The sequence below is a fragment of the Ranitomeya imitator genome, chromosome 4 (genome assembly GCF_032444005.1).
Source record: "Ranitomeya imitator isolate aRanImi1 chromosome 4, aRanImi1.pri, whole genome shotgun sequence".
Lineage (NCBI taxonomy): Eukaryota > Metazoa > Chordata > Amphibia > Anura > Dendrobatidae > Ranitomeya > Ranitomeya imitator.
This window is the reverse complement of record NC_091285.1, coordinates 194013674-194040053: the sequence shown is the minus strand read 5'-3', so window position 1 is coordinate 194040053 and position 26380 is coordinate 194013674. Positions and strand designations below refer to the sequence as shown.

The window sequence follows — 26380 nt, the reverse complement described above, 5'->3', positions numbered from 1 at the left end:
CATGAAATATCTAATTTGGAGCAATTTCATAGAATGTTCATTTTTGACATTCCTCTGCAGGCCGTCTTCTAAATTTACGAATCAATCAAAAACCGTATGTTACCCTTTTCCATTACAACAGGCATGTGTCTCTAAAATACCCCTAGTGGTAAGACCCACTTGTCAAATTATCATAAATTTCTATACAGGAAAGAAATATATCTTGGTACCGTGTTAGCCAGTGGATAGAAAAATATCAAATTTCTAGTAAGAACAACAGAGGAACCGAGAACAAAAAAAAATAGATGCTGCAAAATTTTCTTTCAGTTTTATGGGAAATACATTTATTTTATAAATCAGATGTGTCTTTAGATTGCATACTGCTATTGATAGACTCTACCAACATGGATGGAGCTTTGATATTTTATTCATTTTTATGAAAAGGAGTCTTCTTGTCACACTTGGTAGATAAAAAAGTGCAATTATTGTTTTGACCGTGGATGATCTTAACTAAAACTCAAATTGGCTCCAATGTTAAATTAGAAAATAAACTAACAAAGCTGTAAAAGGAATAATGCATTGGAAGGTTGGGGATAGAACTTACTGCTAAATAAGAGAATTATGCACAAAGAAAATGCTGGCACTGCTGTCACACACCTCTCAGTAATAAATAACGCTTCTCCAGAGATTATTGTCAGTCATGGTGGTTCTCAACTTATGAAAGATGCACAATAAATTTTCCACAGTAAGACATGGGTAAAAAGCGGCCCTTACCACTGATGTCAATGGTGAGCGCTGCTTTTTACCTACCTCTTGCTGAAGAAAACTAAACAAGAAAATGCCACTAATGAGTGTGAGTTCTAACTACGATGTAACAAAAGATAATGTTGGCTTTTCTAGGTCGTTTTGTATTATAATTGATTTTTTTTTACTGAATTCCTGAGGAATATGTACACGCCTTAATAAATAAACTTGGTAACAACCATCAATACGTTTAATATGAATTTGTCCCCTTATATGGCCGCATCTTTCATTTTTTAAATATATATTTACAATTGCTGTATCTCGTACACAATAGGGATTCCTGAGGTAAAAGTTTTTTTCTTATTGCTATAATCTCCTGACACTTTTCAGTCGTGTCATCTGGGTCAGCTTCCACGGCTTGTATGTTTAGACATATCACTGGAGTTCCGTCTTTACATAATTTTAGGCCAAAAATCATCGGTCAGAATATCCAGACAAAATAAATGAAATTACAGACTTCGACTCAAGTGCATTGCCCAATGTCCATACTGCAGGCAGATTTTCCAACAGAGATGTTCTCCTGCAGGTGACACCCGATTATGTGACATGCTAGTCCGTTTTCATGTAACATCTGCAGTTTAGGACACAAGTAATGTCAGTCATCTGATGTGACGTCAATGTCCTTGGGGCTGTTCTGACATGTCGCCACTCTCCATCTGTTGATATGCTGGCTGCTTTTTCTTTTCTGTTGCGATTCGGGACACTCCTCTTCTAATTTTTGACGCTTGTGTTTTGTCCTTCTATTCTGAAACCACACTTTTACCTACAGAAAAACAAATTTATAAAAAAAATATAATTTATTTTAATGGCAGCTAACAATTGCAAACTGTAAAGTAACAATTTTGTGGGCTGTGAAGTGAAATTCTAAGAGGTGTTATGATTTATTTTTCTCTTAATATGCTAAACATGATGTGTGGTTTTCACCAATACCCTAAATCTGAAAAAATCCTTATCCAAAAATCTGTCAGCTCTGCTGAATATTAATTTTTTTCCTATTAAACATCTTCTCTTAGAACTCTTTCTGCAGTCCATCTATTATTCCTCTTGGAAATAAATGAATAATATGTGAACTTTTGGTTACCAATTGCACAGTTGACACTGATCAGAGGACCAATATATATAATGTTGGCATTAGAAATATTAAACTCCAATTGTACTATTTTTTCATACATTTTTTGGAATATGTGTAAATTCACATTAAGCGGGCACATTTGCTCCAAAACTTTCTATGAATAAAAACAAATCCCAGTCAATATAAGACAGAAGAAAGAGTACTTCAATAATGCCGGTTTTGCCTCTAGCATTTTATCGTTGTTCTAGATTAAAAAAACAGCATGTGTTTGTATTATTTTTAAGCAACGTTTTACAGCTCCGGCCCCCTGATGTACTTGACTCTCTATACACTTTAGAATTTAATTGCATTATTATTTGCACTGTAATACCACATTATAACATGTACAGCCGAATACTGCATTACTATTTTTCATTCTTAGAGTTGAATAGGTTACATGGGTGACCTTAGTGTTAGGAAATAATCTATCCCATTGGATATAGCCCTTTCATAGGGTTACTGGTAATGAGTACATGTATTATATCCCTTATGCTTCTTACTTTTATTTCGTAGGTCTACTTATAAGGGACACTAACTTTGGCACCTCTTTGCCATTATCATCATGTCCTTTTGATGTATCTCTCACTCGCTGGTAAGACATAATACTGGTATCACAGGTTCTTATTTTACAATAGCATTTGCCTAACTGAGTATATAAAACCACGTAGACACACTACTATGTTCACTATCCGCAATTGATACCACTGACAGACCCATGTGGCTTTGCTGTGCCACCATTTGTTGTGTCCAAGCGTCTTCCACAGAGACTACCTTACTTAGTATATCTGATTGACCACCATTTTTTTTCCTTTTACTTCCTTATATAGCACGATTAACTCCACAGTCCTCAGAGGGGCTCATAATATAGATTCCCTATCAGTATGTCTTTGGAGTCTGGGAGGAACCTGAAGAACCTGGAGGAAACCCACGAAAACACAGGGAGAACATACAAACTGCTTGCAGATGTCATTGGTTGGATTTGAACCTAGGACCCCAGCGCTGCAAGGCCAACGTGTTTCTCATAGCTTCGGTTGCTCTACTTCTTGTTATGTAATTCATAATTATTATTTTTTTATTTATATACAGCCTAACAAAGAGTTTTGAGTTTGCTTACAAATAATTATAATACAAACACATGCATTTTTTTCTGGATCTAGAAAAACAATAAAACACTTCAGGCAAAACAGGAACTGGTGGAGTGCTGTTCTTTCTGGTTTATATACACAGACAACAGGGTGAGCATTGGTCAGCTCTCCCGAAATACATACCCTCATTTAGAGAGCCTGAAGGAGCTGTGCTCTCTCTTTGCATTATAACTAGGCTGTATTCATCAAAATTTAGCAGACTGAAATCATCTCTGCCATCAATGAACCACCGAGAAAAGTAGTCAATAATACAATAGGAGAAATACAAATCAAAAGGTTTATATCCGTAATAGCTGCCAAAAAACATAGATTGCCCTTGGAAGTTATATCTGGAAGGTTTTATGTACACTAACATATTATGGCCCCATATAATTTCCAACAGCCTGTTTAGCCCACGTCTATATGCCTCCAGCTAGATACAATTTTATAGACGTGTTCATGAAACCATGTGGAATTCACAGTGATAAAGGCTTAGGATGGGTTAAAAGCTAACAAAATATGATTGATAGGTCTTTCTGACACTGTCACAACTAGAGATGAGCGAATATGTTCGGAAAATGGTCGCCGAATCCGAATGTGACATATTCGTGACATATTTGTACCATACTCATGCCGAATTTATGTTTGATGATCTGTTCCGAACATATTGGTTCATTTCTATTTCCATTGACTCCAATGACGTTCGGCTGTGTTCGGCGAATATTGCATAAACAATATTTGGCGCCTATCAAAATCGGAAGCGAATTTTGAAAAATTCGCTCATCACTAGTCCCAACCCAGAGACATGAGACCAATGGCTGTAGCATTGTCCCGAGTTGAAACAACATAAATGCATTGGCCGAGAAACAGACGGAACCGGGGTGACAGGGGAAAGTTGAAGCAAGTACTACTTCTTTTATTTTTTTAACCCATTCTGAGCCTTTTGTAAAAGTCTCTTGATTTCAAGACAACCCCTTTAATTCCAACATTCCACAGATTTAGTGGAAATTAAAATATCAATGTATAAATTTTGGATTTTTATTATTTCACTTAATGTTCAATTTAACAAGTCTATTTGTATTTCTCAGGCTAAAAGAAAAGGGGGAATTTTCATAAGAGCATTGTATTAGAAAACTGAGTCTCACATAAGCATTAAGTATACAGAATATATATAAATATACATATATATATACATATATATAAATATCTCAACATATGTGTAAATATATATCAGATGCAGATTATACAAATACAGAATATATATATATATACATATATATATATATATATGCATATATTCTGTGTTTGCATGATCTTCATCTGTCCCATAGAGCTTCTTGTGTCCCATGCTATACCTGGGTCTCTGTGAGGCACAAGCTGTTGGCAAGTTGTTTCCTTTCTGTCCCTACTACGTAGTGATTCTTCTCAAAGGCTCCTTCAAGTCGCAAAAGTTGGGATGGAGAGAAAGCAGTCCGTATTCTTTTAGGTTTTCGTGAAAAAGGTCCTTGAAGTAAATAGTTCTCTGGAGTATTTTCCTCACCTTCGTAAAAAAAAAAAAATAGAAATGTTTTATCACTACATAAATGTAGAGAGAAAGAAATAACATTGATATTAGTTGATTACATTTTCAAGAATTGTTTAAATCTTTACACAATCTAGGGATCCGGGATCTTTATGGGACCGATGCTTGGGTTCACCCTGCATTTCTTAAAATAGAATATTTGCCTATACAACGGCAACGTCTGCGGCTGACTACAATAACCAAAGTGTCAATGTCTTTGTATATACTGTAGAGTAGTTGCATTGAAAAGTGCAATTGACCGTGCTTTTCAGTACAGTAAGGACTGTAAGATTCCGGCAGATTCCCTATGAATATGACGGTGTATATTTCCTCAAAGTTAATCTTAGACGTGGAGTGCACCGTAAAAATAAATGTTCTATCAAAACGTCACCAACATATTAACACCGAGAGTATAAGGTAAATGGAATCAAAGCAGCATTTACTCTAATGCTTGGGTTTATGTTTCTTTCCACATTTATCTTATTTTCTCATTTTCTTTTGCCTGGTAATTCGTGCAAAAATACCTCAGTGCGGTTTATGCATTTGTTGATCAATCAGTTTAGATCTAATGCACAAAATGCCAAAACAAACTTCTAGACACTATTATGAACATGCCCTTAATTATCACCACAGTGTTTTTTAATTTAATTTTGAATTTCTTCATCCGTAAGCTATCATTAATGTATGTTCAGTATATGATTTAAAACACTTAACGTCTTCAGCCATTTTCAGCCCTAAACCAATCTGTTACCGCATCATGTGAGCATAGTTGTGACTGGCCAGCGCCTTCTGCATGTGTGTGTTACTCAGGCCATGGTCACACATTCAGTATTTCTTGAGTATTTTACCTTAGTATGTGTAAGACAAAACCAGGAGTGCAAGAATCAGAGGAAAAGTATAATAGAAACACGTCACCACTTCGGTATTATCACCCACTCCTGGTTTTGGCTACAAATACTGAGGTAAAATACTGACCAAATACTGCTAGTGTGACGGCAGCCTAATAGAAACAAGTCACCACTTCTGCATTTATCACCCACTCCTGGTTTTGGCTTACACATACTGAGGTAAAATACTGACCAAATACTGAACGTGTGACGGCAGCCTAATAGAAACACGTCACCACCACTTCTGTATTATCACCCTCTCCTGGTTTTGGCTTATAAATACTGAGGTAAAAAACTGACCAAATACTGAACGTGTGACCCCGGCCTTATTGTAAGACTATGAGACTTTTCTGATTATTGTGATTTTGTTCTTGCTTCCTTGTCCCATTTATTTGCAGAATTTACAGTAATCCATATTTTAATATGGTTCTTAGTACAGAAAAGCCTGACTGCACGTACAACTGCAGGTTTTTTACATATGTTTTTACATGAGTTTTTACAGACTTTCTTTAGAAACCTAAAGAGAGAAAACACACCAAGAAAAAAACACACAGTTCAACAGTGTCTTTAAAATCACAATGGCAGGAGTTTTTAGGAAATCACATCCACTTTAATTGAACAGTTAAATGCAGATTTTCTGCACACAAAAAATGCAACTGAGAAAATGAACTATTTATGCTACCTAGGAACATGGCATAAAGTAGATCACGGATTCATTTTTTTGTAGAACTGAAATACATTTTAAATATTCTAACTTCTACAAAATTAATCCATAATTTACTCAACAGTGTGCTTTTATATATATATATATTTTTTTTTTTTTTTGTTTTAATTTAATTTTTTAATTATTTGCTTATTATATATAGAGAGAGATGTTAGTATGTTAATATTTAAAACATTTATCTTTTAACGCATACAGAAAGAAAGCATAAATGTTTCACTGCATAAATTTGTATATATATATATATATATATATATATATATATATATATATATACACACACACGGTATATGTATGAAGAATATTCATGCAGTGAAGTACTTCACTGTGCTTACCAAAAATAGAACCAGGCCCGAAAAGTTGAGAAAAAAAATGCAAACTTATATTACTCAACGGTCACCCACTTTCATTAGATATAAATAAGACATGAAATAGTGAAAAAAATTATGGCATTGATGGCGCTGATAACTTTACTAAGAAAACTGCCATCATCAACAAAGAAAGATCCTTAGTTGTGATAGAAGTGCGCACTTATAATTATGGACATCGCTCACACCCTCCTGGTGGTAAAATACTTAAAAGCTCATCATTTGTCATGAGCTAATGTTCAGTAGGCCAAATGGCAATCAATTTAGAACAGGTCTCTAGGGAATTCAGGTAGCCCTCAGGTCTTCAGGAACTGCCCTTCAAAGCTTCTCCCCCTAGCTACATGAATTAAGTGAACCATAAGAGGTAATTGGGCACTCAACAAATGATTAAGCTGACTGTAGCATGTCATGCACATATATCTCTATATCTCTAGTGTGTATATATATATATATATATATACACACATATACATTCATAGCATATAGTAATATTATACACATGTGCGTGTATGTATATATATATATACATATAAATATATATATCTATATATATATTATACATATATATGTGTTATTTTTATTTATTTTTATTTTCATTGTTGTATAGTTTTACATGACTACTTTATATTAATGTGGTGCTATACTATACAAAGGAGTGTGCCAGTAAAAACTTGCAATCTACAGAATTGAGTAATACAGTTTTCTTTCAGGTACAGACTAGTAAATGAAATAGCAAAAAAGAAAAAATACTCAGCTGCTTCTTCACACATAAAATACAATGAGATTCTTTCATGACTGTGCTGTGTCATGCAAAAGCTAAATATAAAAAAAACAAGCACCAATTTATATTCACCATCAATGTAGCCTAATAAATACTACATCAATGACAATTGCATGGACATGTATTTCTGGCCAATATGGATGATACTACAAAGATGTAAGGTGTGGCAATATATTAGATAGAAAGACAAACAGACAGATTGGTCAATCTGTGGTGTGATATTACCATGTTATTAAGAAGTGGTTCAAAAATAGCTGAAATGGATGTCAAGATGGCCATAGAATTGGAAAAACATTACAGGCACCAGCTGTCCATGTATAAGAGTAGCAATCACCCTTCTTTGCATTTTTTATTAGAAAAGAAAGAGTTCGTTAGTATTTCATTTAAAGGGGCTGTCCAAAATTTTGGGAGAATTTGCAGAAAACAAGAAATGCAGTAAAAGAAGAAATTAAAAAAATATATATATTTTTTTACAAAATTAACGTTTCCTCATGCAATAAATACTTAATTGTCCCAGTGCTGCCATTGCCCTTTGCTAGCTGTCCTGTAGTGATGATGACATTCCGACTACCCTAATGTGACCACTGCAGTCAATGACTGGTCCTTATAATTATTGTAGCATGGTCAAGATGTGACCACTAAGGCCAGCGAGGGACTGCAGCAGTAACTGAGAGTAATGAGATGTTATAACTGCAGAACAGCTGGCAAACATGGCCCAAACCATTGGAGCAGCGGGCCTAAATTTCTGGAGGTTTATCCGATGAGTATAATTTAGGTTGTTATCTTAATGCATCCCAAACTATGTGGCCATTTTTAAAAAAAATATTTTTAAAAAATTTAAGAATTTTCCACCATGTTAATCCTTTTTTCTCTGAAACATTATTTTTTATCGAAATCAAAAATTTGAAAAGTATTCAGGAACCATCTTTCTTTAGACATATCAATGCCAACATGACTACATCCTATTGCACTGTACTATAGATCTATTGTACGTGCATTATGCACAATATAAAAATAAATGTATAAGTATAGCTGGTTTACTAAGCCTGGCTTGCTGAGTTATTCCGGCTATCCTTCCCTATATAATGTAGGAATTGATTTGTGCGTAATAAAATCTACTTTCCTGAGAAGACAAGGCAGATCTCTCTCTATAGGTGGAGCAAGATTTATGTGAATATGATTATATACGTGTAAAACTGCTCTCATAATAGGCGAATAATACAAGGATAATATACATATACTTTTATTCCCTATTAGGGCAGGGTCAGACGGACAACGATCACATGGCAATCCTCAGACTGGCTGGCGGCTCTCCTGACCATACAGGCTGTTACGCTCAGGACAGGAGAGCTGCCAGCCAGTCCATGCACTGCGATGTGATCACCGTCTGTGTTATCCGGCCGCCTGACTGCGCCCTTATAGGCAGAGCTATAAGAGTCTGTTATAACAGCTGGATGTAGAAAAGTTCTCAAGTAAAATTTCCATACCTATAACACAGTAAACAAAACAATACTAAACGCTTGCCAATAATTTTATTAAATTGATGTTGATACATATTTGCTTATCATCCTATCATATGAACCATTAACATTTCAAGAAAATCATCTACAAAAAAATGCAATCAGATAAAAATATTCAGGAGACATGTATTGTCAAATACTGTATAGGTAAAAAAGAACTAAAACGTTATTGACTATTTTTACTCTTTGCCATAAACTTGCCAGATGAAGGTGTCATTTTCCTGCATAGCAAATAAAAATATCCCACCTTTAATAGTTTTATCTTTTTTTTACATAAAAGTATTTATTCTCACATGCAGAAAAGATGTTACTTTTCACAGTCGTATTATCTGGACCTGGATACATTTCATATCATTGGACCTATGATATCATTCCCAACCATTTTATCGGAAATATTGTGTTTATACTACACACGATCACTACTAAGGGGGTAAGAAGGTGACTCGTGATTTTCACTGTAAATTAGGAGAATGTTAGGTGCTGTGAATACCATATGCTGGTCAATAAGTCCCACCATTTGTTAATGTTTCTGTCTGCACCTAATGAGCAGCAGGTTAACCTTCCAAGCAGCGGGGTTACGCTTATTTTTCACATTCATTATCAATTTCATAATTGGCAAATTCTATTTTTAATACTTAACACTTAATATTTTTTTAATGTCTTCGTATGAAGTAATTATTGTTACAATTGCTTGTAATTGTTCATGTCTAAAAAAATAAATGTTTCACGCAAACGATCCTTTAAGTCAACAATCAGATAACCTGGGAGATGACACAGCTAAAAGCACTACACTAGGGGTCATGTGTCAATTGGGAAACGACAAACTGATAGAGTAAATGAGTCAGTAAATATAATGGTCAAATCGTTAAAGATATACTCATTTTTAAGTTTCAGAACAATTTTTAGCGTAAAAATTAACTAATAAAATGGAAAAATATTGAATTGGAACAGAGTAAAGACTAGGTGGTGAAAATAAATTAAATATAAGAATGACAAAAAGGGGCCTGAAAAATTAGTTCTAGAATAAAATAATATTCTGCGTATGATATAATAGTAAACTCCTACAAATCTCTCATACCATACAGGTGTAAATGTAAAATGAATACATAATTATAATACATAGAAAAAAATGTACATTCAAAAACGGGATAGAATGGAGACCACATCCACACAGAAATATGAGCTGTTAACTACATGGATAAGTAGTAATACGTAGTAAGTAAATAATGTACACTGACAGGTATATTATAGAAGGGCAGAGTGAAGTAAAACCCAGTTAAGAGCAGTTTCACCTCATTTATCCCCATGAATAAGCGCTATAGGCGAAACGTACGTCAGGGTTATACTGCATTTCATGGTTTATATTTCCATTTTTTGAGTGATTTTTTTGCTTGTTGGCTATTTTAAGTACTTTTGGTGTTTCTACCCTCCCTGCTCTCTGCTAGGATTTACTTTTTACTGCCTTTTATACTGTCATATGTCAGTATCTATAGTAACTATAGTAAGTGCAGGGGTTGCAATCACCCTGGAGCCTAAGGGGTCCAAAAGGTCCATTTGGCCAATATGAAAAGACCTGTTATAGCTGAGAGTCCTGTTAAAGATTTCGCATTGAGGCCCATAAGCTTCATGCTACACCACTGATCAGTTTACACTAATTCCATAAAGAATACTATGCATTACTACTCATCCATGCTATGTGTGTCTCAGTTTGGGTTGTGTTGCATCTGACAATTTACATTTACCTTTTGCACTATTTTCCAGGCTTACTGGCTGTTAAGTGTATATTTTGGCCGTTTTTACACTCCCTGCCTTTTACTGGGTTTTACTTCACACTGCTCCTATATAATATACCTGTCAGTGTAGATTATTTATTTACTATGTGTTACAACTTATCCATGTAGTTTGCAGCTCATGTTTCTGTGAGGACGTGCCCTTTATATTGGCCTGTTTTTTAATATACATTTTTCATAATTATCAGAATATATATGCGTTTTTGCAATGGTTTTTTTTACATATTTTTTTGCTGATTTATTTCCCACTCATTAGTATAGGTGAAATCTGCAGAAAAAATGTGAAAGAATTATGTATTGTGACTACCCTTCATATTGAAAAATATAGTTGACAATGACTTTCTTAATAATTGTATTGAAAAAAGTATATAGCAGATACATGATGTGATATGACATGATGACTTATGTATAGGACATATGTTTGGCAGAATCTTTTAAGCAGTCCTGTTGATCAGAAGGAGCGTGATAGGAACCTACCCTTGACATGTCATATAAGGATAGCTGAATAATATGGTGTATTTATTTGTTCCCAGTTTGGATAACATAAGGTCCAGTCAAAGGGATAGATTTTAGTAACCTTCAATAGCTTCATACATATGATCGTGTCACAAATCGGTTTGCACTCATGAAGACAAAATGAGTAGTGGAGGAAATTAACAATATTTTTGCACTGTAAAAGGGCACAGAGTAATCAATGGCATACCTTTCAGTCTACCCTAGTATTTCTCCAGAATTTCCAGTTTTGCATCTGGACCCATGGGGATTAGTGAACTAGAACACACTATTGTCCTCCATCAGACATTGGATGGGATATATGTAAAGGCCCCGTCACACATAGCGAGATCGCTAGCGAGATCGCTGCTGAGTCACAAGTTTTGTGACGCAACAGCGATCTCAGTAGCGATCTCGCTATGTGTGACACGTACCAGCGATGAGGCCCCTGCTGTGAGATCGCTGGTCGTGTCGGAATGGCCTGGGCCATTTTTTGATCGTTGCGGTCCCGCTGACATCGCTGAATCGTCGTGTGTGACGCCGATTCAGCGATGTCTTCGCTGGTAACCAGGGTAAACATCGGGTAACTAAGCGCAGGGCCGCGCTTAGTAACCCCATGTTTACCCTGGTTACCATCCTAAAAGTAAAAAAACAAACGCTACATACTTACCCATCGCTGTCTGTCCTCGGCGCTCTGCTTCTCTGGTCTGGCTGTGAGCGCCGGTCAGCCGGAAAGCAGAGCAGTGACGTCACCGCTCTGCTTTCCGGACGCTGTGCTCACAGCCAGACCAGAGAAGCAGAGCACCGAGGACAGACAGCGATAGGTAAGTATGTAGCGTTTTTTTTTTTTTACTTTAACGATGGTAACCAGGGTAAACATCGGGTTACTAAGCGCGGCCCTGCGCTTAGTTACCCGATGTTTACCCTGGTTACCGGGGACCTCGGGATCGTTGGTCGCTGGAGAGCTGTCTGTGTGACAGCTCTCCAGCGACCAAACAGCGACGCTGCAGCGATCCGGATCATTGTCGGTATCGCTGCAGCGTCGCTATGTGTGACGGGGCCTTTAGAGTGACCAAACAATGAGTAGACAAGGTATGTGTCTCACTACTGCCTACAACTGGTTAAATATAGGTCATTTACGCATGGATGGTTTTTAGTGATGAGAGATAATGTGTTATCCGAGCATGCTCGGGTGTTTTCCGAGTATGTTAGGCATGCTCGAATATTATGTTCGAGTCCCTGCGGTTGCATGATTCGCGACAACACATCCAGGGATTGCCTGTGTGTTAGGCAACATGCAGCCGCAGGGACTTGAACATAATAATCGAGCACGCCCAAGATACTCGGATAACACCTGAGCATGTACGCTCATCACTAATAGTTTTTTGTAGTAGGGGGCATAGAATTTGGGAGGAAATCTTGGCATCTCAATAACCTACTTTCTCATTAAACATATTTTTCGATTTAGCTATCTCTGCTATGAAATGTAACATCGACGAAACACAAAGGAATTTGTTTATAAGTAAGTAAATCGTGAAAGAAAAATTAAGTACATGACAAACGAGGAAACTTTTGGACATTTTGGAAAGTGCGTAGAAAAAGCCATGTGAGTTAAAATTGTAGAACGTGCAAAGAAGTGATCGGAAACCTCGTATTCTGCTATCATATTGACTAGCTGCCATTGGTGGATGGAGGAGCATTTATTAAAGATTGTTGGTACAGTGATACAGTTTGTCAGAAGTTCAGAAAGGTGGAGCTTTTTGTACTTGGAGTGAGAATTTGGTTGCCTGTATGTAATTACCCGTCACATAAATAGCAGGTTCTGCTTCTGGGTAGCAGTGAAGTAAAGTAAGTCATTATGTGAATGGTAGTTATCAAGCATTGCTTAGAATTATAGTTAATGTTTCACATAAATATAAATATTAGGTGCTGATCATGCCGGTTGGAAAACAATTAGTGGATTAGCACATACCTCTACCCACAATGCATCACGTGGCCCGGTAGAATAAACCTGAGGCACATGGTGTCATGGATACTTTTGTTAAACATAGGGAAAACAACCTGATTTTCCTTCTTGATTCATCTAGCTCTACATTGACCACTTTACACCCCGAGGGACTGTGCATTTACTAAAGTCTTATCATTTTATGTTAAATGAACAAGATTGGACTTGCCGGCATGCCACTCTAGTACGCCAAATAGTTGCTTCAATAATCGTATATCTTTCTACAACTATGCCACTGTGACTGCTCCAATACCTGAGCCGTATCACTCCACCGAGCCAACGGCAAATATATAGACAGACAAGTGGAATGTCACTGATATTTCAGAGTACAGCATGGAATCGTCCAATGCAGCTTTACGGCAGACTTTGTGCCATGGGACAGGTTTACGGAGAATAAACTGCCCACAACTCTGTTTAGTAGGTCCACAAGGAATGGTCCCCAAGAGCAAGCTTGGCATAGATCATGTAAATGATCCAGTATACTGTCCTGCATTTATTAGAAAATAATGTTTCAACCCACTAAGTAACAAGGTGTAAAGACCATTTTTCCTGGTCTTATGTGAACTCCATATGGCAGTTTTATATGGACACTGTATTGTCGTATGTAAACACTGTATTATATTATTTTTATAGATATTGTATGGTAATATAATCTGGACACTTAAGCTATTGAATGAGGGCATGTATGGTAGTTTTACTGTATGGCACTATCATATTGACTGTAGAGCATTGAATGATGTTCTTATGTGAGCACTGTATAGTAGTTTTACATGAATACCGTGAGGCACTATTATATGGACCGTAGAGCTTTGAATGAAGGTACTATGTGAGCATTGTATGGTAGTTTTACATGACTACTGTAAGGCACTATTATATGGACCGTAGAGCTTTGAATGAAGGTACTATGTGAGCATTGTATGGGAGTTTTACATGAATACTGTAAGGCACTATTATTTGGACCGTAGAGCTTTGAATGAAGGTACTATGCGAGCATTGTATAGTAGTTTTACATGACTACTGTAAGGCACTATTATATGGAACGTAGAGCTTTGAATGAAGGTACTATGTGAGCATTGTATGGCAGTTTTACATGAATACTTTATGGCACTATCAAATTGACTGTAGGCCATTGAATGATTGTCTTATGTGAGCAAAGTATGGTAGTCTTAAAAAGAATCTATATGGCAATTTAACCTTGTCTCTGGGTTATTGAATGATGATGGTCTTATGTGAGCACTGTATGGTAGTTTTACATGGAAATTGTATGGCAACATCATCGAAACACTTGAGCATTGAATGATGGTCTTATCTTATGTAAACACTATGTTATATTTTTATGTAGATATTGTATGGCAATATAATTTAGACTCTTTAGGTGTTAAATGACTGACTTATCTGAATATTACATAATAGTCTTATGTGGATACTGTGTGGCAACATCATCTGGACAGTAGGGCATTGAATGATGGCCTTATGTAAACAGTATATGGTAGTTTTACATGGATATTATATGGCAACTAGATGGTGGCCCGATTCTAACGCATCGGGTATTCTAGAATATGTATGTATGTGTATAGCAGCCACATAGTATATAGCACAGGCCACATACTACGTGGCCTGTGCTATATACGATGTGGCTGCTATATACATACATACATATTGTAGAATACCCGATGCATTAATACAGGCCACGCAGTATATAACAGTGGCCACGCAGTATATAACACAGCCCAAACAGTATATAACACAGCCCACATACTATATAACACAACCCCGCAGTATATAGCAGCCACACAGTATATAACACAGGCGACATAGTATGTAACACAGGCCACGCAGTATATAACACAGGGCACGTAGTATATAGCACAGCCCACGCAATATATAACACAGCCCACGTACTATATAACACAGCCCACGCAGTATATAGCAGCCACGCAGTATATAACACAGGTGACGCAGTATATAACACAGGCAATGCAGTATATAACACAGCCCACGTAACATATTACACAGGGCACGTAGTATATAGCACAGCCCATGGAGCATATCACACAGCCCACGGAGTATATAACACTGCCCATGCAGTATATAGCAGCCACACGGTATATAACACTGCCCACGCAGTATTTAGCAGTGTGGGCACCATATCCCTGTTAAAAAAAAATAATTAAAATAAAAAATAGTTATATACTCACCCCCTAGGATCCAGCGAAACTCTGGCGATGCGCGCGCGGCTGCCGCCATCTTCCGTTCCCAGGATGCATTGCGAAATTACCCAGATGACTTAGTGGTCTCGCAAGACCGCTAAGTCTTCTGGGTAATTTCGCAATGCATCTCCGGGAACGGAAGATGGCGGCCGGCGCAAGCGCATTGTCGGACAACGGAAGGTGAGAATAGCAGGTTTTTTGTTTTTTTATTATTTTTAACATTACATCTTTTTACTATTGATGCTGCATAGGCAGCATCAATAGTAAAAAAGTTGGGGACACACAGGGTTAATAGCAGCGGTAACGGAGTGCGGTACCTGTGGCCCGTTACCGCTGGCATTAACCCTGTGTGAGCGGTGACTGGAGGGGATTATGGAGCGGGCGCCGGGCACTGACTGCAGGGGAGTAGGGAGGGACTAATCGGACTGTGCCCGTCGCTGATTGGTCGCGGCTGACATGACAGGCAGCTGGCGAGACCAATCAGCGACGTGGGATTTCCTTTACGGAAGTTGCCGACAGAAAGACGGAAGTACCCCTTAGACAATTATATATATAGATATTATTGGTACATTGAGCATTGAATGATATGGTATATGCTATATGGTAGTTTTATGTGGATACTATATGGCAATATGATCTGGACGCTAGTGTATTTAATGAGAACATCATATGGTAGTTTTTACAAGGATATGGTATGGTAATTTTATCTGGACACTGGACACTTGCAAGCTTGTACTTTAAGGTGTCAATGTATAAAGTAATTCTAATTACATTTATATTCAATACTTTTTAATTATTATTATTAGCCTCTTCAAACATGAAGAAACTCCTGAAATAGGCACTAAAACTAAAAAGCGGGATGATATTGGCTACCTGTTCTCTCTAACATAGTTGTATGGCTTGGGTTGAGACTAGCAGTTTGGCTTTGCATTTAATGTATATGTGTGCAACACAAAAAATGACAATATTTATTACATGACAACATCTTGTCTATGTCCTATTAAGATTACTTTTTTGCATTGCAGTAAAATATAATAGTTTTGGTTTGGCTTTTTACATTTCCGTTCTCATTTCTCAATCCTAATGGAAATTATTACAATTAAAAGGTTTTCTGGAGCTGAGGCATCGAAAATTAATTTAAAAAATGCTTAAAAAATAGATTATTTTTATGGCTTAGATATTTAATAGCGTAAGGCCATTATTTATTTATTTGAATGTTACGACCCCAATACTTATTTTTTTTATTTTATTTTGCGACCGGCAGTACAGATCCTTATACACAAAGTACAAATCTTTCTTAAATTAAATAAGTGCACATATCATGTCCATATTATTCCAAGGGCTTCAAATCCACGTGAAATAAAATATTGCAAGTGAAAAACTTTATCGCTAAAATGAAAAGGTTTTCATGACTAATCTTTTTAACCCTCCTATTACATGATGATTATTTTATATAGCACCGCCATATTCCGTGGACAGTGTATATTCATATTTGTATATTCGTACAAAATATAGATTCGGCCACTTTCCCTTCACCATAGTCTCCCATATAGATAAGTATATATGATTTAAGTCCAGTTTATTTGTAGTGATACAAGGACCGGATATTGCAGTCGTCATATGGACCTTAAAATCGTATTGTGGTGGTGTGAATCCAACCTAAGAAAACATTTATAAACAATATAAATAAAAAAAATTTGAAATTAGTTTTAGCCGTAACCACTAGGCCATAATTGATATTGAGAAAAAAGCTATAAAGTGTAAAAAAAGTCAAAGTATTGAAAATGATAGAGCCAACTGTTTTTACCAATTATAAATGAAAACGCACCCTGGTTAGAATTTTATTCTAAGTAATGTCACAAGGTATTGCAATAGACAAAGTGTTTCTAACACCTAATTATGCTGATCTTAGGTAATTACAGAGAACTTACAAGCAAACAGATGATGGGGATTTACTTTTCTTGTGCTAAGCCCACAGTGAAAGTGATTATATGATTTTAGTGAATCATCCATTTCTACTTCCCTTCTGGTTCACTTGGATTCTACCCATATAAATATTTACAAATCAGTCACAGCACAAAGCTACTGCTGCTATGCCACAGTATGTCAGTAGATAGATAGATAGACAGACAGACAGACAGACAGACAGACAGACAGACAGATAGATAGATAGATAGATAGATAGATAGATAGATAGATATGGGATAGATAGATAGATAGATAGATAGATAGATAGATAGATAGATAGATAGATAGATAGATAGATATGGGATAGATAGATAGATAGATACATAGATAGATACATAGATAGATACATAGATAGATAGATAGATAGATAGATAGATAGATAGATAGATAGATAGATATGGGATAGATAGATACATAGATAGATACATAGATAGATAGATAGATAGATAGATAGATACATAGATAGATAGATAGATACATAGATAGATACATAGATAGATAGATAGATAGATAGATAGATAGATAGATAGATAGATAGATAGATAGATAGATAGTCCAAGAATTCAAAGGCAGCACACCATTGCAAATGAGTTCAAAGAGTGTTTAAGTTTAATAGCCCATCATGGCGACGTTTCAGCTCATGGAGAGCCTTTCTCAAGCTATCTCTCATTATAAGGCTTGGTACATGTCTGAGGGGCTTTGCACCCAGAATTAGTTTTTTTCTGTGCTGCTCTCACTTTTTGCGATAGATAGATAGATAGATAGATAGATAGATAGATAGATAGATAGATAGATAGATAGATAGATAGATAGAAGTAAAAAAAGAAAGCAGCACACAAAAATAGAAAAAAGTGGGCTTTTAATGCCTGGACGGCGTAGCAACATTTCGGATATAGATCCTTTTTCAAGCCAAAAAAGGATCTATATCTAAAACGTTGCCACGCCATCCAGGCATTAAAGCCCACTTTTTTCTATTTTTGTGTGCTGCTTTCTTTTTTTACTTCTTTCTTGAAGCCATTGGAACCCTGGTTTGGAGAGCTTTGCACCACAATTGCGGTAGTATTGATGCTGTTCCTATTTTTCTCTTTCTCTTTAGATAGATAGATATGGGATAGATAGATAGATAGATAGATAGATAGATAGATAGATAGATAGATAGATAGATAGATATGGGATAAATAAATAGATAGATAGATAGATAGATAGATAGATATGGGATAGATAGATAGATAGATAGATAGATAGATAGATAGATAGATAGATAGATAGATAGATAGATAGATAGATATGGGATAAATAGATAGATAGATAGATAGATAGATAGATAGATAGATAGATAGATATGGGATAGATAGATAGATAGATAGATAGATAGATAGATAGATAGATAGATAGATAGATAGATAGATAAATAGATAGACAGATAGGAATCCACCATAGGCAGCACACTATTAGTAGTACATTTGAGGTTTGGTCTATGCCTGGGGGGGTCTGCACCCAACTCTATTTTTCTATTTTCACTTTGTTGTTTTTTGTGCTACTCTAATACTTTTTCTAGATAGATAGATAGATAGATATGGGATTGATAGATAGATAGATAGATATGGGATAGATAGATAGATAGATAGATAGATAGATAGATAGATAGATAGATAGATAGATAGATAGATGGGCAGCACGGTGGCGCAGTGGTTAGCACTGCAGCCTTGCATCGCTGGAGTCCTGGGTTCTAATCCCACCAAGACAACATCTGGAAGGAGTTTGTATGTTCTTCCCATGTTTGCGTGGGTTTCCTCCGGGTACTCCGGTTTCCTCCCACATTCCAAAGACATACTGATAGTAGATTTAGATTGTGAGCCCCATTGGGGACAGTGATGATAATGTATGTAAATGTGGAATATGTTAGCGCTTTATAAAGATTATTATTATTATAGACCAATACTTAGTGTTTTCCCTCTAATTATTCCCCGGTGTAGCCATGCATAGTCCTCCAGCCACTAGGCCATTAGTACTGTGCAGTAAGGTTTTTCCAGCTTTGTGAATTTTTGGTGAAACACATAAGTGCTCGGGTCAGATTGCCAGCTCGGTGCGGGAGCTCGTGGGCTTCGGACAGAACAGATATCTTTAGAAGAATATCTACCTAAGACTCACAGTGGAAAATGCATCCTGCAGATTTGAAAATTGGAAGCACCAACTCGAATCCACAGAGAATTTACTGCCAGTCTGCCACATATTAATAAGATTTGCTTTCTAGAACCTTCACCGAATCTGCAAAGTATAATCCTGGCCCCAGGGCCTGATATTTCCATATTCACAGGTTCCCATGCAATATCCCCACTAACCGTTTGTCCTGATCATCTTGATAAGCTGTATATATGTGGATTGTAGGTTTCCCTGGGACAATACATACAGGGGACATTACACAATGGCGCCTTTCAGCTGTCATAGGGGGCTCATCTGTGCACACTGGAATCACCCCTTGTGAAATGTCGGACCTTTATATGAACATATCTGTTTGCCATTATTGATATGGCCATATAGTCACAACAATGTTACTCCTTGTACTCTAATTGTCAGTGACAAACCTTACCCCCTGGTATGTGCTTCCATATGCTATAGACTATAATCAAGGCATAATGCATCTGATAAGGGAGGAGTTACACAGGAAATTCCCAGTTATAAAATGGCGTGCGGAAGGTAAAACAGTCGCGTTATCATTTGTAACCATATTTTCAACCCTTTTTTGAAGTCCATAATATATATATATATATATATATATATATATATACTTTTCTTGTATGTATTGCTAGAAATGGCATTGAAAAGTGATATCCCACAGGTTTCCGTTTGTCCGTGGCATCAAGATTAATTTTTTTGTGCTTCAACTGGTCATAACATATATCAAACAGCATCATTCGGTTTCTGTACCACGCTTTACTGTAAAACCGGTGAGCTGGATAATAAAATGTAACGTAACAATTTCTGACCCGCCGCTGTCAGCGCAAACACTGGGACATCAAATGAATAGGGACGATCCTATTGAAATCTGTGAGATTTGTTCCTACATCAGTTTTTTTTTTTTGCATTTTTGTAGCACAATAGAATTTTTTTTTTTTTTAAAAAAGCAGCCGCCTGGAGAAATGGAATCTAGGCCTCCTTGGTGCTTGGGATTAAACAATGAAATTGTTAAATCTTTATCAGGTAGATCAAGAATTAATTTGATATTTTTGGGGTTATAAATATATATATATATATATATATATATATATATATATATATATATATATATATATATGTGTTATTTTTTATATACATAATTCACAATAAAAGCATTTATTATATAATTCCAGTCCAATAATTTTATAATTCTAATACCATCAGTACATAGTGCTGCAAGAAACAAACAAAAACAATACATATATGTATATATTTATGCATTCTTGTACACACATATATCTATATACATACATATATGTACACACACATAACGTATGTGTGTATATATATATATATCTTGAAAAAGAAAGAAATAGTGCAAAATACTGAAAGACTGAAAATTCACTATACTGATGTATTTTTACAATAATAATAATAATATAGTCTTTATTTTTATATAGCGCTAACATATTCCACAGCGCTTTACAGTTTTGCTCGCATCATCATCGCTGTCCCCGATGAGGCTCACAATCTAAATAACATCTCTTTCCTATACTTGCTACTACTTTAATATTTGGAAAATGGAATTGACTACAATAATAGATAAACATTTCCTCTTGAATGTAAATAATCTGAAAAGACCTGTTTCATATAGGTCTAGATGCATAGTGTAGCCAAATGTACATATTATCTCTATAAAGGTGGAATGTTGTTATATTAGTCATACATACAATGTTATACTCACATATGCATAAATCTCTTTTTTTGAATTAGCGAACTAGATATCATATTCCTGCATTACCTGAAATTAGGCACTGGAAGTGTAATGTGGGGTAGAGTATGGACTTCACCGATTCTAAGGCTCCTAATATATATGCATTTATTAACTATATATATACTCAGTAAATGGTAAATGTTAAACACTTCTAACAAATAATTAAATGAATATATAATAGGAGACTTTTAAACTGGAAAGTCCATGTATATTTGTAAATATATATACAGCGAGAGAGTTAGCTATAATGTATTTATATGTGTGTGTATATCTATCTATATATACATTTTAACTAATAAGTGACATGAGAAAATTAAAGGTTCAATGAAATGAAAGTTCCCTCCATGTATTTGGTTGCTTGCCAACATGAATTCCTTTGCTATGTTATCAACATAAAAAATAGTCTAGCATTCTTTATAGCTATCTACAATACGTATCAATACATATAACCTTAATATCTACTATCTGCCTGTGTATTTATCGATATGTGCCTCTCTAGTTCATTTTGTCAATGTTCCATACTCTATCATCTGCCCTCTATTTATCTATCTATCTAGAAAATCAGAAAAAAACAGACAGCACTCCAAAAATAAAGTGAAAAACCCTGGCTTTACTGATCCGTAAGCAACAACGTTTCTGCAGATTTCTCTGCCTTTCTCGAGCTTGAGAAAGGCAGAGAATTCAGCAGAAACGTTGCTGCTTATGGATCAGTAAAGCCAGGGTTTTTCACTTTATTTTTGGAGTGCTGTCTGTTTTTTTCTGATTTACTATTTTGGAGGTTTGGACATCACCTTAATAGGTTTTTATTGCACCCTGGGTTTTTTGTAGTGCTGCCAAATGTTCTGCTATTATCTATCTATCTATCCTATACCTATCTATCTATAAGCTTGAGAAAGGCTCATTTAGAGCCGAAACGTGGCACGGAGATGTGGGTTAAATAAATTCCTGCACATTACCTCAAAGAATATGGAGTGCTGCCTGTTTTTGTGAAGCATATGGACTAAAAGCAACCAGTGGACAGGTTGTCTGGGGGCCCTGCACCCGAAGATAAGTAAAGGATTTGTGCTGTTCCATTTTTATACTACTATCTATCTAATCTATCTAATATCTATCTATTATTTATCCCATATCTATCTATCTAATCTATCTATCTATCTAATATCTATCTATCCCATATCTATCTATTATTTATCCCATATCTATCTATCTATCTATCTATCTATCTATCTATCTATCTATCTATTATTTATCCCATATCTATCTATCTATCTATCTATCTAATATCTATCTATTATCTATCCCATATCTATCTATCTATCTAATATATCTATCTATCCATCTATCCCATATCTATCTATCTATCTATCTATCTATCTATCTATCTATCCATCTATCCCATATCTATCTATCTATTATCTATCCCATATCTATCTACCTATCTATCTATCTCTCTATCTATCCCATATCTATCTATCTATCTAATATATATATATATCTATCTATCCATCTATCCCATATCTATCTATCTATCCCATATCTATCTATCTATCTATCTATTATCTATCTATCTATCTATCTATCTATCTATCTATCTATCTATTATCTATCTATCTATTATCTTTCCCATATCTATCTATCTATTATCTATCCCATATCTATCTACCTATCTATCTATCTATCTATCTATCTATCCCATATCTATCTATCTATTATCTATCTATCTATCTATCTATCTATCTATCCCATATCTATCTATCTATCTATTATCTATCTATCTATTATCTATCCCATATCTATCTATCTATCTATCCCATATCTATCTACCTATCTATCTATCTATCTATCTATCTATTATCTATCTATCTATTATCTATCCCATATCTATCTATCTATCTATCTATCCCATATCTATCTACCTATCTATCTATCCCATATCTATCTACCTATCTATCTATCTATCTATCTATCTATCTATCTATCTATCCCATATCTATCTATCTATCTCTATCTATCTATCTTTCTATCTATTATCTATCTATCTATCCCATATCTATCTATCTATCTATCTAATATGTATATATCTAATATCTATTTATCTTATATCTATCTATCTAATATCTATCTATCTATCTAATATCTATCTATCTATCTATCTATCTATCTATCTATCTATCTATCTATTTTTCTCCCCAGTTCTGTGATTCCACTTTCTTGCAGGGGAGCTCACATCCCGATGGTGCTGCCATATACAGTGGGGCTGTGCTGTGATCCTCCATTCCACTAGCCCAGTATGTGGGATCTGCAGGTTTGCAGGTGTTAATTACAATCTGTAAGGTGTGACACTGATCTGCGCCATGTCCCTGTGCTTGTACTGATAGAGATGGGTCTGTCAGGTCATTAGCAGTCACTTCCAGGAATCTGCATTTCCACCATACGGTTCATTGTGCTGTAAAATGGGGATTTATGACTCTAAGAAAACCTCCACCACTGAGAGACGAGTTATTACTCTGTAGAAAGCAGTAAATTGAGAATATTATTCCATCCTAGCCTACATTTGGGTGAGGGGTCTGGGCCAGGAGTCTCAGTGTCTCCACCCTACAAAACATATTTTATATATTTTATCACCAATGTCTGTCCATGACCTAATATAATCTAGCTAAGCTGCAGACATTTGTAGGGGCCTTCCCCCTTTGCCCCTGTGGCAGGACTCACCTGGCAGTCGGTGCCGTAGGATCCAAGGGCAGAAGCTGAGCGGGTCCCTGTGCAGAATGCGGTGCTGTGGGATGCCCAGGGTGTGCCCATAAGGATTGGGAGGCGGCTCTGGGAAGACCAAGTCTGGGGCCCCCAGAAGACGGATCCCTGGGCGGAGAGGGGCAGGAGGCAAGCCTGGCTCTGGGTACTTCAGGGCAGTCGGTCTGAGAGGCTCCTCTGGACTTCGGTCTGGACCCACTAAAGCCTCAATAGAGAAGCCTTTCCTGGCTGGAGGCAGGAACATGGTGCTGCCCCTGGGGCAGGTTACAGGAGGCAGGGGGTGGAGGGCATTACCCAGTAGCACCTGTAGTAGAATCCTGGGCCAGTTCCTATAGTGTTCCAACTCTCATCAAGTCAGAGATCAATTCTCCTAAAATCCTGGAGGCACTTGTAAGATGGAGAAGAGGACTTCACCCCCTGTGCAAAGATTCTGGCCAGGTCTTGACTTTATGATGGTGCCCTCCTCCAGGAACTAGAACATGGTCTTCTGGAAAGTCGCTCCACTGGACAAATGTATGTATATCTATATCTATTGTATGAGATATGGGGACACACTGACCACAGGGACTAGAAGGCAGCAAGTAGAGAAAGCAGGAGAATGGAGGGAGTGAGTGGAGGCCAGTGAGTGGGATGTGTTTGATGTGACTGCTCTCCTCCTCTTATCTGCCCTCAGCTCCAGTCACACCAATGGCACAGGAGCTGGGAGGTGCAGCAGACACATGGCACCCATGCTGCAAGTCTCCTAGACTCCTACCTGCTGCAGGTTGTCACCAGGTCCTGGTCATTAGCACCTGCCCCCACAGACCAGGAGATATCATCTACAGAATGCTCTGCGAACAGCCCTGACCACACAGAAGAAACTAGATATATAGCAATATGGTATATGTCCAGGTCTGCACAGGCAGCCTATATATAGTTCATCCTGAAATAATACCAAATATAATCTGTCCTCTTAGAGCCAACGATATATAATAAATCATGCTATGAAAGAAAATTCCATTACATGTCACATAGTGTATTCTGATAGTAATATTCTTCATCTAACGTTCATTTATGCCATCATTACTGGCACATGGAAATATGGTTAATATTTATTATTATTATTTAATATTAGGTTAATAGCTGATTACTGGCACACACTGAAATAGAAGAAGAGAGGTATGAACCCGGTATAGTCTGTTCAGAGGAAAATTCAGGGACATTTATGTGGAAGAAAAGGAAAAAAAAGTGTAGTAGTAATAATAATGATAATATTAATAATAATGATAATAATAATTATTATGGCTATTATTAATCTTCATTACCATCAGGATTTAGGATGCAGTTATAGTGCATATGATGGGCGCTTATCACTATTTGCTGGCATAAAGTATCATCGGATTTTTCGGTGCCAGAGCTGCCAGTTATTTGGTGGCACGGAGCTAAGCAGAAGTCTCCAGGTCGTCAGGAAATGAGGCGATCAGGCTTTGTCTAGCAGTGGAATGCCACAAGGATTTGTGTCATTGTCTAAATAAATGTGCGATCATCTCAACCTTATCCCATAAACGAATGAACAATAGGAATAACATCAGCGACACCTTTATAAATAGGACTGGCACCTCTATTTCACACTGCACTGTTAGTGGGCTTCATAGTTTACAATTGAGGCAATATTTTTAGATTATAATATCCAAGACTTGGTTATTGAATGAAAATAAATTATCGTAAAAATATCAACAATTAGAACGGATGGAACCGATCCTTCACACCAGAAATACATGAACACTGAGTAACAATGTGACACAGTGGGTGTAATGGACAATTAATCTGGACTTATATAATCCATTTATCATTTCTTCCTATATTTTTACATTTAGATGATCATTAAATGTTATGTGGTATGTCTTAATTTTAGGAATCATCTATCAGGGGTAATTATATTTGTCTCATATTATCAAGGCATCAAATCTATTTTTCACATATCTATTTTTCTATCTATCTATCCCATATCTATCTATCTATCTATCTATTATCTATCTATCTATCTATCTATCTGTCTATCTATCTATTATCTTTCTAGCCCATATCTATCTATCTATCTATCTATTCATGAAATTAATTGATGCAAATTTAAATAAACGGTATGTGCACTTATTTGTTGCATGAAAAAGATTCCAACTATGAAATTAAATGTTACCATAAGGGCCAATCCTATTTATTTTTTGGAGTATTGCCTTCATTTTATCTATCTATCTATCTATCTATCTATCTATCTATCTATCTATCTATCTATCTATCTACAGATAATAAAAAAAGAGAAGCAGCAGGTCAATTGCAAAAACGTATGGTTTAACAGCATACAATGGCGGGTTTGGTTCAAGATGAGAACCTTTTTAAG

At 36.2% G+C, this 26380-nt stretch overlaps 1 protein-coding gene across 1 annotated transcript; it reads right to left on the bottom strand.

The window, feature by feature from the left end:
• Positions 1-303: 303 nt before the first annotated feature.
• On the bottom strand, positions 304-24635 carry LOC138674024 (homeobox protein EMX1-like). The gene is made up of 3 exons (XM_069762002.1): positions 23965-24635; positions 4374-4558; positions 304-1546 (listed from the first exon to the last, which is right to left on the bottom strand). The coding sequence occupies exons 1-3, from the start codon at positions 24245-24247 to the stop codon at positions 1379-1381; spliced, it is 636 nt and encodes a 211-aa protein (XP_069618103.1). The 5' UTR covers positions 24248-24635; the 3' UTR covers positions 304-1378.
• Positions 24636-26380: the final 1745 nt, after the last annotated feature.

What these genes read in the sequence shown, in the direction of transcription:
- LOC138674024 (XM_069762002.1), bottom strand. Translation starts at nt 24,247, where the DNA reads ATGTTCCTGCCTCCAGCCAGGAAAGGCTTCTCTATTGAGGCTTTAGTG. An exon ending in CCTACGGCACCGACTGCCAG is followed by an intron (nt 4,559 to 23,964) that starts GTGAGTCCTGCC and finishes TTTTTTACGAAG; the next exon opens with GTGAGGAAAATACTCCAGAG. An exon ending in TGTGCCTCACAGAGACCCAG is followed by an intron (nt 1,547 to 4,373) that starts GTATAGCATGGG and finishes GTTTTTCTGTAG; the next exon opens with GTAAAAGTGTGGTTTCAGAA.